Here is a 14,943-nt window from a genome sequence, read left to right as displayed (position 1 = left end):
GGGCAATGCTTGCGGAAACGGAAATAACATCCCCGCATAGCGGGAACGTCGAGAACTACATTGTTTGAGGCTCCAGGATGGAATTGGTGGTTTAAACATAATTGATCACTATGTTCAAAACCACTAAAACCTCAAGGAGAATCCACACAAGTGAGACTCAACGCTCCTGACTTGCGAGAAGGTTACATACCTACCCGCATCATACCCAAAGATCAAGCAAAAAAATCGGGAATTTTTGCAAGTGACATTAGGAAACCCGCGGGAAGAATCCCCACGGAAAACCTTAAAACTAAAAACCCTTTTCAAAACCCCTTGCTTAAAGTCCAAAAGTTCACCTCACTTTATTAAACATTCATGAGAAGAACATTGGACTGGGGGACTTGAAGAGGTAGGTCCCAGCAGAGACCAGTTGGTCCCGCAAGACTCACCTTGAATAGGGACGTCTGCGCAAAGGCCATCTGCTCCCGCAGGACCCACCATGCTCATAGAATCTTACGCGCAGTACGCAAGCTGTACACGCAGGGTAAGCCTCCCAATGGTGAAGTACCCCGCCTGTTCCCGCAGTTGCGGATACAAGCCATCAGGGAAGGCTACCCGCAGACAGCAGGGCTACACGCACAAGGCAATAGCTACTTCAGTAGTCACATGAAGGAATGAGCAAGGCGGGAACAATCCCGCCAAAATGAGCCAGTCCGTATGATTCTGAAAGATCTTTTGTACTATACCTACCAAGGTATGGATAGGACAGACGATCTGACCAGAACAACCCATGAGCCAATCACAGGGTGACAGCTCACCGACAACAGTACGAGGAGGAGCACCCTCTAGTACTGTTTGTCACTATTAGCCGCTGCCTACTCACCAACTCTTACTGACGGGCGTGCGTAGCCTACAGTTGGTAGAATAGTGTTACTGTTGGCCGTAACCTATTCACCAACCAGCATGGCCTGCGTATAATCCACAGTAGGTGGGACGTGCATAATCTACAGTTGGTGGAATAGTGCAGCCGACTTTGTTACTGTTGGCCGTAACTTATCCACCAACCAGTATGGCCTGTGCATAATCCACTGTTGGTAGAACAGGAATACTATTCAGCCGGTTGTACCTGCTTGGAAACCTACCTTCGGCTATAAATACTCCAACATCTTGGAATGGTAAGATCATCTGCTATCCAGTTATCTAGCAATCTCTTAATATACACTTATATTCAGAGCAATCTAGTCTGATTCTCACGCCGGAGGGTGGTCACAAGGAGGAACCCCCCCCCCCCCTTCTCAGTGACGAGCTTACGGTGTTTGTTTTGCAGGTCTCCTGAAGAACAGCCTTCTCAGCTAGATCTCATCCGTGGGAAACATTACTTAACCCCCAGATTATCTATAATCTGTCCAGGGTTCACTTAGTGTTTCTTCAAGTGGTTTCCTATATTTGTTTATACAACCTTTTAGTTTCATTGGCTTGTAAAGTTCAATAAAATAATAGTTTTAGAAGTTAATCTCAAAACGACTCGTGTTAACTGGCATGCATGGTAAAAGTTTAATATTTTAGCAAACACAAACACAATGTGGAATATGATTTTACAAACTCGCATGTTAAAATTGGTATGAACACATTATGCATGATTTTGTAAAACCGCAATGTACCCCCTTTTAAACTTACATCTTATGTTATCCGTGTGACAACACTTGCCCGACACCTTGACGCCTTGATATTGAACACAAAAAGCCAATTATATGATTCTTGTCATGTTAAAGGAAATATTCGAACGACATTTTAGGTAAAATTGCTTTGAGAACCTAAAACGCCGAGTCCTAAATGTTCTTTTTGAACATGTCGAGAATGAAATGTCCATCAACAAAGTTCTGAAGGGACGTCCCTAAAAGGATGCATAATATGCATTTGGTTTCCATCACAAAGCAGTGAGTTAAACAAACGTGCAAATCATACTTGGAATAAAAACTATGAGTGAAGGCTAATGTGACTAACGTACATTTTAAGTATCTACCTATTTATGTGTTACACTATTCACTTATTCTTCAAGTTATTTTGTAAGGCGAATAATTAAACGATAACAAAATACCATATCGGAATAATTTAATACCATATTGAATGGTTAGGTACGTATGATTTCTTTGTCTAGTGATATAATGTCCTCCTTACAAAGGTAATGTGTGTATTGTTGATCGTTTTAAATGTAAGGCTTAGAGGATTTTATGTTGAAAAAAACTTGTTAAAAAATGAACGATTTTAAGGTGGCACAAAGTGCTTCAGGAGCTTCATTGGGGAAGCAAATTTGGACCGGGACCGCAGAGGGAGGGACGGTATTCCCGCTCTCCTGATTCTCTTTTCCTCAAATTCTTATCCTTCTCTTTACATTTCTTCCCCTTAACGGGATGGCCACACCGAACCTTCCAAAAAAAATTTATACCAATTTGTTGACGTGGCTATCATCTACTAGAGTAACTTGGATGGCTTGCTACATACCTTGATGCCTGCTTATCTGTTTCTTTATTGTAATTGGATCGTTTTTATGACATTTTAAAATTATATATAATAATTTAGGATTTTTGTGCCGCAAAGTCTCTCATTGGGCCACTTTGTGGCACCTTATTGGTGGTATTTTGTTGTTTATTTTAGTTCAAACCCGTAATGTACGTAACAAAATCGATCAAATTTTTTTTTTGTTTTGTTTTAGTTATAGTATCGTAACAAACGTGGCAGAAACCGACCGGATTCGCGTAAACTCACAGCGTTTTGTTTTAGTTCTAGACTTCTAGTACCGTAATGAATACTAACCAAACGCTGATTTTTTTATTTCTGGTATCGTAACGAACGTGACGGAAACTGACCGAATTCGCGTAGACTGACCGTCACAACGCCCGAGATCGATAATGGTTGTGTTTTACCAACGATCGAGTTTTAATCACTGACTCCACCCCATTGGTTTCACCTCAAGATTTATTTATTTTTTGTTTTATTTCCAGTACAATAACACACGTAACCGAAACTGACCGAATTCGTGTCGACTTATCATCTCAACGCTTGGGTTTTGCCACCGTGCCGAATTTTACCAACCTGTTACATTTAGTAAAGTTATTGTTTTTAAAAGAATTTTACAAGCGTCAAATGAAATGAAGTACTGCTTTATCTAAAAGAATTAGAATAGTTGCAGTATGATATGCTAAAGGCATAACCATAACCATTATATATTTAGAAATGATCAAAGAAAAATCACAAACCAAATAATACAAGTAAACGGATAAACTTGACTATTTCCTATTGTAATCTAATCAAATCTTCTTTTTTATAGAAGTATAAATACATAAATCAAATAAAATCGGATTTTAATTATGACAATCAACCAATATGTAGTGTTGTAAAAATCGTTAGTCGCTAGTCAGGCGGTAAGGTGGAAACTAGCAATTAATCGGATCGAACTTTAATGTATAATTTTCAATTTTATATATACAAGCACAAATTTTTATATGTAATTTTCAGTTTTATACATATATAAACACATTTTGGCCGGAAATTGGCTGGAATCTCGTTGGAAACTGCTAGTTTTTTTATTGAATCTCGCCGAAAACCGCCGATTTTGACCGGATTTGATCATTGACCGATTAGTCCAAAATTAATCAGTGAAGTGGGGACTAGTGATTAATCGGAGATTAATCGACGTCTAGTCGGGAATTTTGCAACAATGCCAATATGTACATGATATTTATTAAATTCTGACACTAAATCAAGTTTTAATAAATTGACAAATTAACACCATCCTTCTAATTACCTTCTTGGTTATCATTAGACTATGTGTTGTAGCTTGACTAATTAACGCATTCTTGTCACATAGACATATTTAACAAGCGTGTTATGGCTCAACAAATTATTTAAAAAAAAATACGATTGACTGAAATGTGATGGACCTCACCTTCCCTTTTAAGCTCATTTAGGCTTTAAAGGAATGAGTGAGTGAATGACGTCTCCACAACTAACATCCTTATTATCTATAATATTTGATGATAATATCATATTTATTGCATAACCAATATTTATGATCAGTATTTTTTAAACCGAATCAGTCATTAAAGTGACTTCTATACACGACTTCACTTGTCAAGAATATATAGAAACATAAAATAAATAACTTAATAGCTAAAGTACAAACGTTTGTAAAAGGTGGTGCTTTAAATTATTATATTCTAAATAAAAACAGGTAAATGCGATTTGGACGTGCATCACATTAAATACATTAAATGTAACAACAGTTGACTACATTAAATACATTAAATGTAACAACAGGTTACATAGTCAGTTAGTCATTATGTTTGTTAGATTAATGTATGAATGTTTATGTTATCAATCGTGCTCACGGTCCAGGTTGAAAAGAAGCTCGAATCATTCTTGGATGTTTATCGGGAATCTTTCCTAGATATTATTTTTTGATTTGCTTGCTTTCCAGACTAATGTTAGTGAAATTTGTTTTTTTTCTATTAATATTATTTTTTTAAAGTTTATGAAGTTTATGTTTTAAAGTTTTGACTTTTCTTCGTAAACATTCTACTATGTAAAGTCATTATTTGTAAGTTTATGTATTTTAATATTTTGTTTGCGTATAAATATGAATTACATTTAAAAATCATGGTGTTGTCTCAAAAATATATTAAAAATAACTTGACGTTTGAAATTATATACATGTTTACTTAACGAATTCTATATTTTCACCCGTATCATTCACCGGTCAATAACCTAATCACTCATTAAAGTGGCTTCTTTACACCACTCCACTTGTCAACAATATATAGAAACGTAATATAAATAACTTAATAACTAAAATACAAACATTTGTAAAAGGTTGTGCTTTAAATTACTATATTCTAAAATAGTTAATATAAAATATATTAATTTTAAAGTCAAAAAATCAATCTAAAGGTCGACCAAAGTCAAAAAGTTAACCTCATTATTTTCAACTTATTACTAAATAATTACATATTAATATATAATAATTATCCAAAATCTTCTATAAATACCCTAATTCTACCACCTTCTCCAACACCCCTTCTCTCTCTATACTCTCTACACTCAAATGGCACCAGCAATAGTTGGAATCACCGGAGAAACATTTAACAAGGTGAACTTCGCCGCCCCAAGAACCTTCGGGACGGCGCTGAAATCCGACTTGAAGGAAACCTTGTTCCCGGACGACCCTTTTCATGACTTCAAAGGCAAGCCATTGCCGGTAAAGGCCAAGAAAGCCTTAAAATATTTTGTTCCGATATTCGAATGGCTGCCGAAATACACCGGAAAGCTGTTTATGCATGATCTTTTGGCTGGAATCACTATTGCTAGCCTTGCTATTCCTCAAGGGATTAGCTATGCTAAACTTGCTAATATCCCTCCCATTATTGGATTATGTAAGTTTGTTAATTTTTGTTTGGGTTAAAAACATTTTATTGTTATTGTCATTTGTTCGGAAACCGAAAAAACTGAGATTTCGTAACTGATAACTAAAACTGAAATGAAGAAACCATTAAAACGAGGGTTTGGTTTTATGTTTTTCCTTAAAAGTTGAATTCTCAGTTTGGTTTCGGGTTTATATGTAACTAAATAAAAACACTCGTATTACGGGTGTTAATTTTTAGTTTGAATGTTGAGTAATTCATTAAGTTTATTTTTTTTTTTGTGGGACCGCAAATCTAATTTTTAGTTTAAATGTTGAGTAATTCGTTAAAGTTTATTTTTTGTGAGACTGCAAACATTTAATGTATTTTGTTCAGAAATTGAAGATACTGATTTGTAACCGACGAAACTGTAATTTCAAAAATAAAAAAATCGTAAAAGTTGAAGTTTCGGTTCGGTTTTGATTTTATTTAAAACCAAAAAGATGAATCGATGTGGATTAAAGAATTTTATTTTTTATTTCGATTGTTAAATAGTTCGCAATAATTTAATAAATACCGTAATCAAATATCGTAGTCTAAATGCATAATAATAAATTAATTATTAACCAACAAAATATCTTTATGAATAAAATTCAGGCACATATTTTATTATTTTTAGTCAATTTCTTTACAACCCAAAAACATGCCTAAATGGTAGAATGAAAAAATCCAACTGAAAACCACCCAAAACGTAATGGTTTCCAAAACTCGCAAACCGAATTTTTTTGATCGGTATCAGTACCGAAATTCAAAAAAAATGGGTACTGGTACCGAAAATATTCGGTATTGTATGGCCGATTCGGTACCAGTGTCAATGACAAAAATATCAGTAAAATACAGTTATCGTACCAATCTCGAAACCTAAAAAAAATTGGTACCGGTACCATTTGCTCATCCATATGTTTAAGTGTTTAACCGAATCAAAATAACCCTACACAAACTCCTATTTTTACCCAACATTGATATAACAATAAGCATCACATGTTATAAACAAACTTGAACTTTTCATTGCAGATTCAAGTTTTGTTCCACCTCTAATCTACGCGGTTTTCGGGAGCTCAAAACATTTAGCCGTCGGGACAGTAGCCGCTAGCTCGTTAATCATAGCTGCAACCATAGAAACAAAAGTGAACCCTACCGAAAACCAAGATCTCTATGTTAATCTAGTGTTCACAGCTACACTCATATCGGGTTTAACTCAACTCATACTTGGTGTTTTCCGGTGAGTCCATTCTCACATACACACCAATCTTGATATCGTCATTATTATTATTATTATTATTAAGGCAACTTTATAAAGACCACGAACCCGGTTAGCCAAAAACTAACCTGAGACAAAACAAAAATGTTTACATGCTAAGGAGCGGATTTTTAATCCACTCAGTCCAACCAACAAAATTTTAACACTATGACTACAACACCACAAATTATTTATTATGAATATTATATATGCAAACAGGTTGGGAATTTTGGTGGATTTTTTGTCACATTCTACAATCCTTGGATTCATGGGAGGGACAGCCACATTAATATGTCTTCAACAACTTAAAGGGATTTTGGGTTTGAAGCATTTTACTACACATACGGATATGGTATCCGTCATACGCGCTATCTTCAAGAACAGAAAAGAGGTATACTACCCGGTTTGAATAATTAAAACGATATAATTCATATTATATATGTTGAATAATGCAAGAAATGTACAATTTATAAAGTTTTTACGACTTTTTATAAACTAGATTGTAGATCATTTAGATTGGAAGATAGTCGAAAAAGTGGGTCCCGCAAGTCGGTGATGGACACGTTTTGCTTATCTTTCGGTCGGTCGATCTACTCGTAACACATTCTGTTGTCTTTTCAATCTTCTACATGCATGTTTGATTCCAACTCCTGTCACTTTACAAAAGAAGTTGATGTTATTGATCATGACTAACATGCTTCATGTCAATCCTCCTAGTTTTTATATATAAAATTTTTAACATAAAATTGCAAGCTTTGTCATTATTGAAATTACTTATTTTTTCCGGCAAAGTTACAATACTTCTTAGATGTACACCCCCCAAAACTCCTATAAATATAGGTCTCTTGTTCGGGTTACGGTTTTAAAATTATTTTTGCATTATTTATATAACCGAGTGGGATACCCTCCCAAAACTCTTATAAATATACATGTTTTGCGTGACGCGATTAAAAGAATGTAGCTAAATATATATATATTATATGGATTATATGGATAAGTAAGTTGTTGTGTTGGTTTTATTGTTAAAAAGATGAGGTGACAATGACATGAAACGAGTTTTCGAGTATTTACTTTTGAATAATTAATTATGATAAAGTCTCTTTCTAATTTTGTTTAATTCATTTTGCAGATAAGATGGGAAAGCACGGTTGTTGGTGTTATTTTCTTGGTCTTTCTTCAATTTACAAGATTTGTGGTAAGTGACACTACTAAAAAACAATAGTCTTTTCACTTTTGTAGAGGTGCATAAATCAAGTTTTTCTGATACCCGGTTTCAGGTATAGAACCTGGTTTGTGTGTGGTTGGAAATTGAAAAATAAGGTTTTTGCACTAGAATGCATACCTTATCAGGTTTGGGTACTAAAAAACCTAGTTTCGGGTATTTTTAACAAGTACGATTCTGGTAGAGGTTTTTTTTTTTTTGCACCTCTAGTCTTTTGAGACATTAAATAGCAACAGCTCTTGCTAATTTCAAACGTATTAATCATGTTATATATGAAAAGTATATAAAAAATTTTCTTTTTGGTGACAAGTGGTTAATTTTAACATTGTTGACGACACACTTCAAACGAATTAGGTGGATTACTTTATAACAACCCCTAATAGGGCTGTTTAACAGGTTTGTTGAAAATTTTAGACCAAACTTTTAACTATCGATTTGTAAAAGAATAAATCAAACCAATTGGATTGGTTGGCTCAGTTAAACCGACTGAGTTTAACAAGTTTATACGGATAATTAAAGATAGTTAACTATTATAATACATATATACAACAACATATTTAAAAAAAATTAAAAAATACTATTGATAAAGGTTAAATGGTTGATTTGGGTTACACAACTAATTTCAAACCGTAGGCCAAACCATTAAACTTTCTAAACCGCCTTACTTTGCTTCAAAACGTTGGGGCTGTTTCACAACCTTGTACTGAGCCATTAAGAAGTAGCATCTGAATCGATCAAAATGTTTCTAAAGCTTACCCGTTAAGGGCCCCCATGAACAATTAAAATGTGTTTTGTAAGCAAACCACCTCTGACCGATTCAGAGTGGTCTTTTAATGGAATCATTAAAAGGCTAACAAATAACCTTTTAGTTTTTCTTTAATGTATGATTGATGTTATTAATACGTGAACGTATATGGATTCTCAGAAACAAAAGAAGCCAAAACTATTTTGGGTGTCCGCAATAGGTCCAATGGTTGTGGTCACAAGTGGATGCATCTTTGCGTATCTAGCCCATGCCGAAGAACATGGCATTGCAATTGTAAGTTCCATATTCTTATCAATCTCCTAACTTTAACATAATTAATTTCTTTTAATTAAATCTCTCTAAAACAATAACTAATTCTAACAAATCAAATTTAATAATTGTGATCAATGTTATAAAACTCCCGAGTAGGCGGCCGAGTACTCCCCGATTACTCCCCGCCTAGATCGAGTACTCCTCGCCTCGGCCGAGTACTCCTTAGGTATTTTCCGAGTAATCCCCGACTACTCCCGAGTATTCGCAACTCCCCAGTCGACCGCCTAGGACCGCCTAACGACTTTTACAACATTGATGTGATAAAACATTAAAACAAGAAAATTGCATAAATCTTCCTATTAACAAATGCATCATCTGTTGTCTTAATCTATAGTTTAGTACAGTGACGGATTTAGAAGAAAAAAAGGTATTAAAAGGCATCCCAATTTTTACTTTTATTTTTACATATTAAGAAAGGGTTATGTTATATAAAAATGACGGATAATAAAGTTTTGAATATACGATACGTAAAATTACACTTCACCAAAAAAGTTCAGGTGCCACGTTTTATTCCCGGGGTCCAAGATTAACACTTTTACTAGAAAGTTTAGTGCCACTATCATATATTTCCACCAAACTATCATTTTCTAAATTAGCATGCTACTATTTTGGCAACTATCAACCATCAATCACTAAGCAAGAAACACAAAGATAGGATTAATATGAATAAAGATCGACATCATGCCACTATTTCGTCTTGGCTCGAGATAATTAGGCATGCAACCGTTAAACAACATATCTTAACGTAACAAAGTAAGTTTTGTATTAAACGGCTATATATGTAAATGTATTAAACTATATTATAATAAATATCGTATATTAAGTTTAAGTTAATTTTTTTTATTAATAAATTAACCATGGAAAGTTACAATAAAACCAACATATTTTTTTGTTATTAATTATTTATCTATTATTGTGAATTAATATGTTTGGAAAATATAGGTGGGTCATTTGGGTAAAGGAATAAATCCTTCCTCTCTAAAAAGATTGGATTTTGATCCCAAATACATATCAGCACCAATTCAAGCAGGACTAATAACAGCCATGATTGCTCTTGCTGTAAGTACAATTTATTCTTTTTTTTTCTAGTTAATTACATTTAATAATCTTAATAATATTATTAGCATTTTATGCCATTATATATATTATTATTGCTATTATATATTTATATCTGTAACTCCTTTATCTCCGGAGCAAATTGAGTATCGATCCACATTTATTCTTATAATATTATTATTCAAATTTGAATTTTGGACAAAGCATTTGTTGCCATATTCTTTAAATATTGTGACATAGTGTACGAATTTTATATCTAAAGAAAATATTCTTGTTGGATAATATAAGGCATGAGATAAAATAAAACTACAAAAGTAGCAGATCTTTTTAACAAAATTGGAAATGAAGATAAGATTGATAAATTAAAGAATCAAAAGTAAGGGGAAAAAAAGAACCCATTAGGTGTTTGGTGTATTTAATTGGTGTAATTTAGAAATCATTCAAAAATAAAAATGCGTGTCATGAGTCGGGTAGCCCTTCCTAATAAAAATGCGTGTCATGAGTCTTAGGGGTCATTCTCCTTCGGTCTTTTGTTAAAACACCGTATAGAATGAAATTTGTGGTTTTTCAGGAGGGGATAGCAATTGGAAGAAGCTTTGCCATAATGGAAAACGAACAAATTGACGGTAACAAGGAGATGATAGCATTTGGTCTCATGAACATAGTTGGATCTTTCACGTCTTGCTACTTGACCACAGGTTTTTGACCCTTAACTTAGAAAAGTGTATGTTATTAATATGATCGACCAAGTATTAATTTGTTCACATCTCCATTTGTTTATTAATTTCAGGACCATTTTCAAAAACTGCGGTGAATTACAACGCTGGATGTAAAACACAAATGACTAACGTAGTGATGTCAATGTGCATGATGTTAACGTTACTCTTCTTAGCACCCCTCTTTAGTTACACTCCTCTTGTTGCTCTCTCGGCCATTATCATGTCAGCAATGCTTGGTCTTATCGAATATGAAAAGGCCTACCATCTCTACAAAACCGACAAGTTTGATTTCAGCATTTGCATGATTGCTTTCTTTGGTGTTGCTTTCATCAGTATGGACGTTGGCCTCATGCTGTCGGTATATTATTTCTTTTGAGACTTGTTATTCAAATAACTAATCTAACTGTTTAAGAATAGCATATAGAATAAGCACCCATTTTTTAAGTAACAACTTATATCAAAATGTTCATTTTAAAGAAAACAATAGTCAGATAAATATATATTTCAAACACCCACTCTCGTATATAGGCATGTCAGTGAAACCCGAACCTAATGGGAAAACCCGATACCCGACATAACTGGGACGGGTAACACCCGACCCATTAGGGTTTGGGACGGATTTGGGATTACTTTTGAAATTTTTTGTGGGTTTGGGACCAGTTTGGGATTTGAAAGATACCAGATTACCCAATCCTATAACCCAATAACATTTACCAGATTATATACACGATGTACCGACATAATTTTTTTTATATTTTATACACACACATATATATTTATATATTGTATATTATAAATATTCTTAATATAATATTTGCCGAAACTTGTTTATGACAATTATTTGAGACATTTTATTTTTATCGTAATCATTATTTGTAATCGTTTATTTATCTTTTTGTGAAACCCCGATAGAAACCGAGCGAGTTTTGGTCTGGGTATACCCGATGGGAATTTTATCAAAACCCAATAGGAAGCCAGAACCTTGACGGGTAATTACCCAACTAAAATCCAACAAGTATGGGTTTGAGAATAACTATACTCGATCCAAACCTGACCCATCACCATCCCTGCTCGTATAATTGACACCTAATTTTTCTTATGTAGGTGGGCTTGGCATTATTGAGGGCCCTTTTGTATGTAGCTAGGCCAGCAAGTTCAAAACTTGGTAAAATACCAGAGACTTATGTATACCGTGATGTAGAACAATACCCGGGTGCCATAGGCATTCCTAAGACTCTAATTTTACAACTTGGTTCTCCCATTTACTTTGCAAATTCTGGTTACTTGAGAGAAAGGTTAGTTACATGTTGAAATCATATTTCCAAACTAGCATTTAATTGACATTTTATTAATCATGATTTTGGTCTTTTGAAGGATTTTGAGATGGGTTAGAGATGAGAAAGCCAATAAAGATTCTCAAGGAGATGATGTGGAGTATGTTATATTAGACTTAGGAGGTAAGATTTAATTGATTTTCATCAAGTCTTATCAAACTTATGACTATAAACTCACAAACTAGGGTTGTGCTGTGTGTAAGAAATCGAAAAAACCGATATCTGAAATCGAAAAATCCAAACCGAAAAACTGAACCAAAATAAAAACCAATGGTTTTGTAAAAATCGGACTAACGGTTCAGGTTTGGCTTTGCATTTCAAAAAAACCCAAAAAATCGAACCGAACTGAATTTCTGGTTATTTATAAGAGTTTAATAAATATGTAACTCAAATACTTTTGGCCAAATGTACAAGCATATTAGTTAACAATTAACATAATTATTATACCTAAATTCATTATATTCGGCCAACTTTCTTTTCGACCTAAAATTTTCAAGCTCAAAAGGCAAAAACCGAAAAACCGAAACCGAACCGTAACCAAAACAAAATCTGAAAAACCGAAACCGTAACCAAACGGTTTCAAAACTCCAAAAATCAAAGTTTTGGTTATCGGTTTGGTTTAGCTCAAAACCGCACCATGAACACTCCTATCACAAACCATATTTATTCTGTTTTTTCATGATAAAACCCTTTGGATTTAATCTTCTTTCATTTTATATCACACAAATATAATTTATAACAACATCATTTTCACACGCAAGACTCAAAATTACTTTTGTAATAAACACCCTTTTATATCATGCTTCAAAATGCTTCAAACATTGATTAATGATATTCATTATGTTATTTTACCAGGAGTTACATCTATTGACATCACGAGTGTCGAAACCCTAACTGAAATTTGTAGAAGTTTGGAAGTCAAAGAAATCAAGGTAGGTAGTCGACGTTAATCGATATTGTTCTCTACTTTGTAACAAGAACGTCTAGGATTTGTGACCGATTGTTTCGCATGCAGGTTGTTATAGTAAATCCAAGACTCGAAGTTATGGAGAAGTTAATTGTTACACACTTTATAGACAAAATTGGAAAAGAACGCGTGTTTCTTTCTATCGACGAAGCAATCGAAGGGTGCAAGTTTTCTCTTGTTCACTCAAAGGATTATGGTAGCCAAGAATGCTAAGACAAACAAAAGTATTTGTATTGTAGGAATCGGATGACAAGAATGTGCATGCATCTATCATCTTTGCGGTTTATTGTAAATGCATTAATCCTTCTTGCAATAGAATAGCTCGTGTGAAATCAAATATCAAATAACAGCAAGAAGTTCATTTATGTTCGTCTGTTTAATAAATGAATCGGGCATGAATAAAAAATTCTCGTTCTGTAAGCTTAACGGACAAACATGGACAGAGGCGGCGTTCAGTCAATAGTGTTCATGAACGTCCAATAACTTTCGTCCAGTAATGTCCGCATGTTAGGTTTGTTTATGCCTGTTCGTTCAGTAATGTATAATATTATGTAATTAATTACTTAGTTTTCTACCAGATTACCCAGCCCTCATGCCCTTATGTTTGTTGGTTTACTAGAGTCGTTTATGTATGTTTGTTCATTAATGTTCATTAGTGTCCGCCAGTATTCGCTTGTTCATTAGTGTTCGTTAGTGTCGTTTATAATATTAACGACCATACACAAACGGACACAAACAAACTCAGTTCCTTAATGGACGGACACGGACACGAATTTCCTTTCGGTAGAGCGTTCGTGAACCATCCGTTTATCCGACAAAAAAGCTTAACGAACGAATACGGAAAAGGTCTCGTCCGGTTTAATCCGGTCAGTTTACAACCATTTGTATGTTTTGTTTGGTTAAAGAAAAAAAAACATGTATTTAGACGTTCGTTGGTTATTGCCTACAGATCACCGACAAATAGTAGTTAAAAACTCAAAATTTCTTTTTATTGTTACATAATATGTTTGTGTAGACAGTAAAATGTCATGGTCACCGACAGAATTCACCACCATAATGTAACAAATTCATTTTTGTAGTTAACATCTTATTAGATCCGTGAATGAATATTGGGCTATTAGAAATATGTTTCCTAGCCGTAAATAAAAACATGTATCAAAACCCATTCCATATTTATCTCTAATACTAGGCGATGGCAATGAGTCAGGTTCAGGCCGGGTATTACTAATCCCAGTCTCATATCCGGTTATAACATTATCATACTTTAAATAATATCTTTATAATATTTATAAATTTAATGTATATACTTCATAGCATATAAAATAGGATAAAATATAAGCATTATCATTAAATATATATCTCAAAAGAAAAATTAAAAAGTCTTGGGTTTATGATAATATGATTCGAGTATATAGTTCGAGTAAAAGGGTTGTTGTTTATAGTAATTAAGCCGGGTACCACTTAATCTCATACCCGTTAAAATTTTGATAACTTATCTCATACCCGGCCCAATACGACAATACCCGTCAGGCTTTGGGTATACTCGTCCCGAATGTTTCAGATAACAGGTATACCCGACTTTGTTTTTTTTTTTTTTCATCCCTAATATCCCTAATAAGACTGTAAATTACTTTATCTATTTATCTATAATCTATAACAAATTAATATTGCTTCATCTCACATTTCCCATTTTTATTGGTATAGTAAATCTTATGGCTTATTTATACTATTTCTATACCCATATTTTGAATATGTCAACAATATTAAGATTCATATTTTATCCACGAGTAGAATGTATATGTGGATAAATAATATTTACCTTCCATATGAATCTGTCAAATTACCATTTTATTCTCTAACATATTTACCAACAAATTACCATTTTATTCTCT

The 14,943-nt window shown here is 33.8% G+C and overlaps 1 protein-coding gene across 1 annotated transcript; it reads left to right on the top strand.

Annotated features, from left to right (window-relative positions):
• The first annotated feature begins 4,982 nt into the window (after positions 1 to 4,982).
• LOC143610748 (putative sulfate transporter 3.5) lies at positions 4,983 to 13,288 on the top strand. Its single transcript, XM_077085143.1, has 12 exons — positions 4,983 to 5,408; positions 6,450 to 6,657; positions 6,895 to 7,066; positions 7,805 to 7,870; positions 8,823 to 8,936; positions 9,918 to 10,034; positions 10,603 to 10,729; positions 10,822 to 11,108; positions 11,855 to 12,045; positions 12,125 to 12,207; positions 12,940 to 13,016; positions 13,100 to 13,288. The coding sequence occupies exons 1-12, from the start codon at positions 5,081 to 5,083 to the stop codon at positions 13,262 to 13,264; spliced, it is 1,935 nt and encodes a 644-aa protein (XP_076941258.1). The 5' UTR covers positions 4,983 to 5,080; the 3' UTR covers positions 13,265 to 13,288.
• The last annotated feature ends 1,655 nt before the right edge of the window (positions 13,289 to 14,943 follow it).

The sequence above is a fragment of the Bidens hawaiensis genome, unplaced genomic scaffold, assembly GCF_021521415.1.
Source record: "Bidens hawaiensis isolate Kalapana, Puna unplaced genomic scaffold, B.hawaiensis_p1.1 tig00027761_1, whole genome shotgun sequence".
NCBI lineage: Eukaryota > Viridiplantae > Streptophyta > Magnoliopsida > Asterales > Asteraceae > Bidens > Bidens hawaiensis.
The sequence above is the reverse complement of the archived record's forward strand: the minus strand, read 5'-3'. Positions and strand labels throughout refer to the sequence as shown.

Coding starts and splice junctions, on each gene's coding strand:
- LOC143610748 (XM_077085143.1), top strand. CDS start 5,081: ATGGCACCAGCAATAGTTGGAATCACCGGAGAAACATTTAACAAGGTG. Junction 6,658..6,894: donor CTCATACTTGGTGTTTTCCG/GTGAGTCCATTC, acceptor ATATGCAAACAG/GTTGGGAATTTTGGTGGATT. Junction 7,067..7,804: donor TCTTCAAGAACAGAAAAGAG/GTATACTACCCG, acceptor TTCATTTTGCAG/ATAAGATGGGAAAGCACGGT.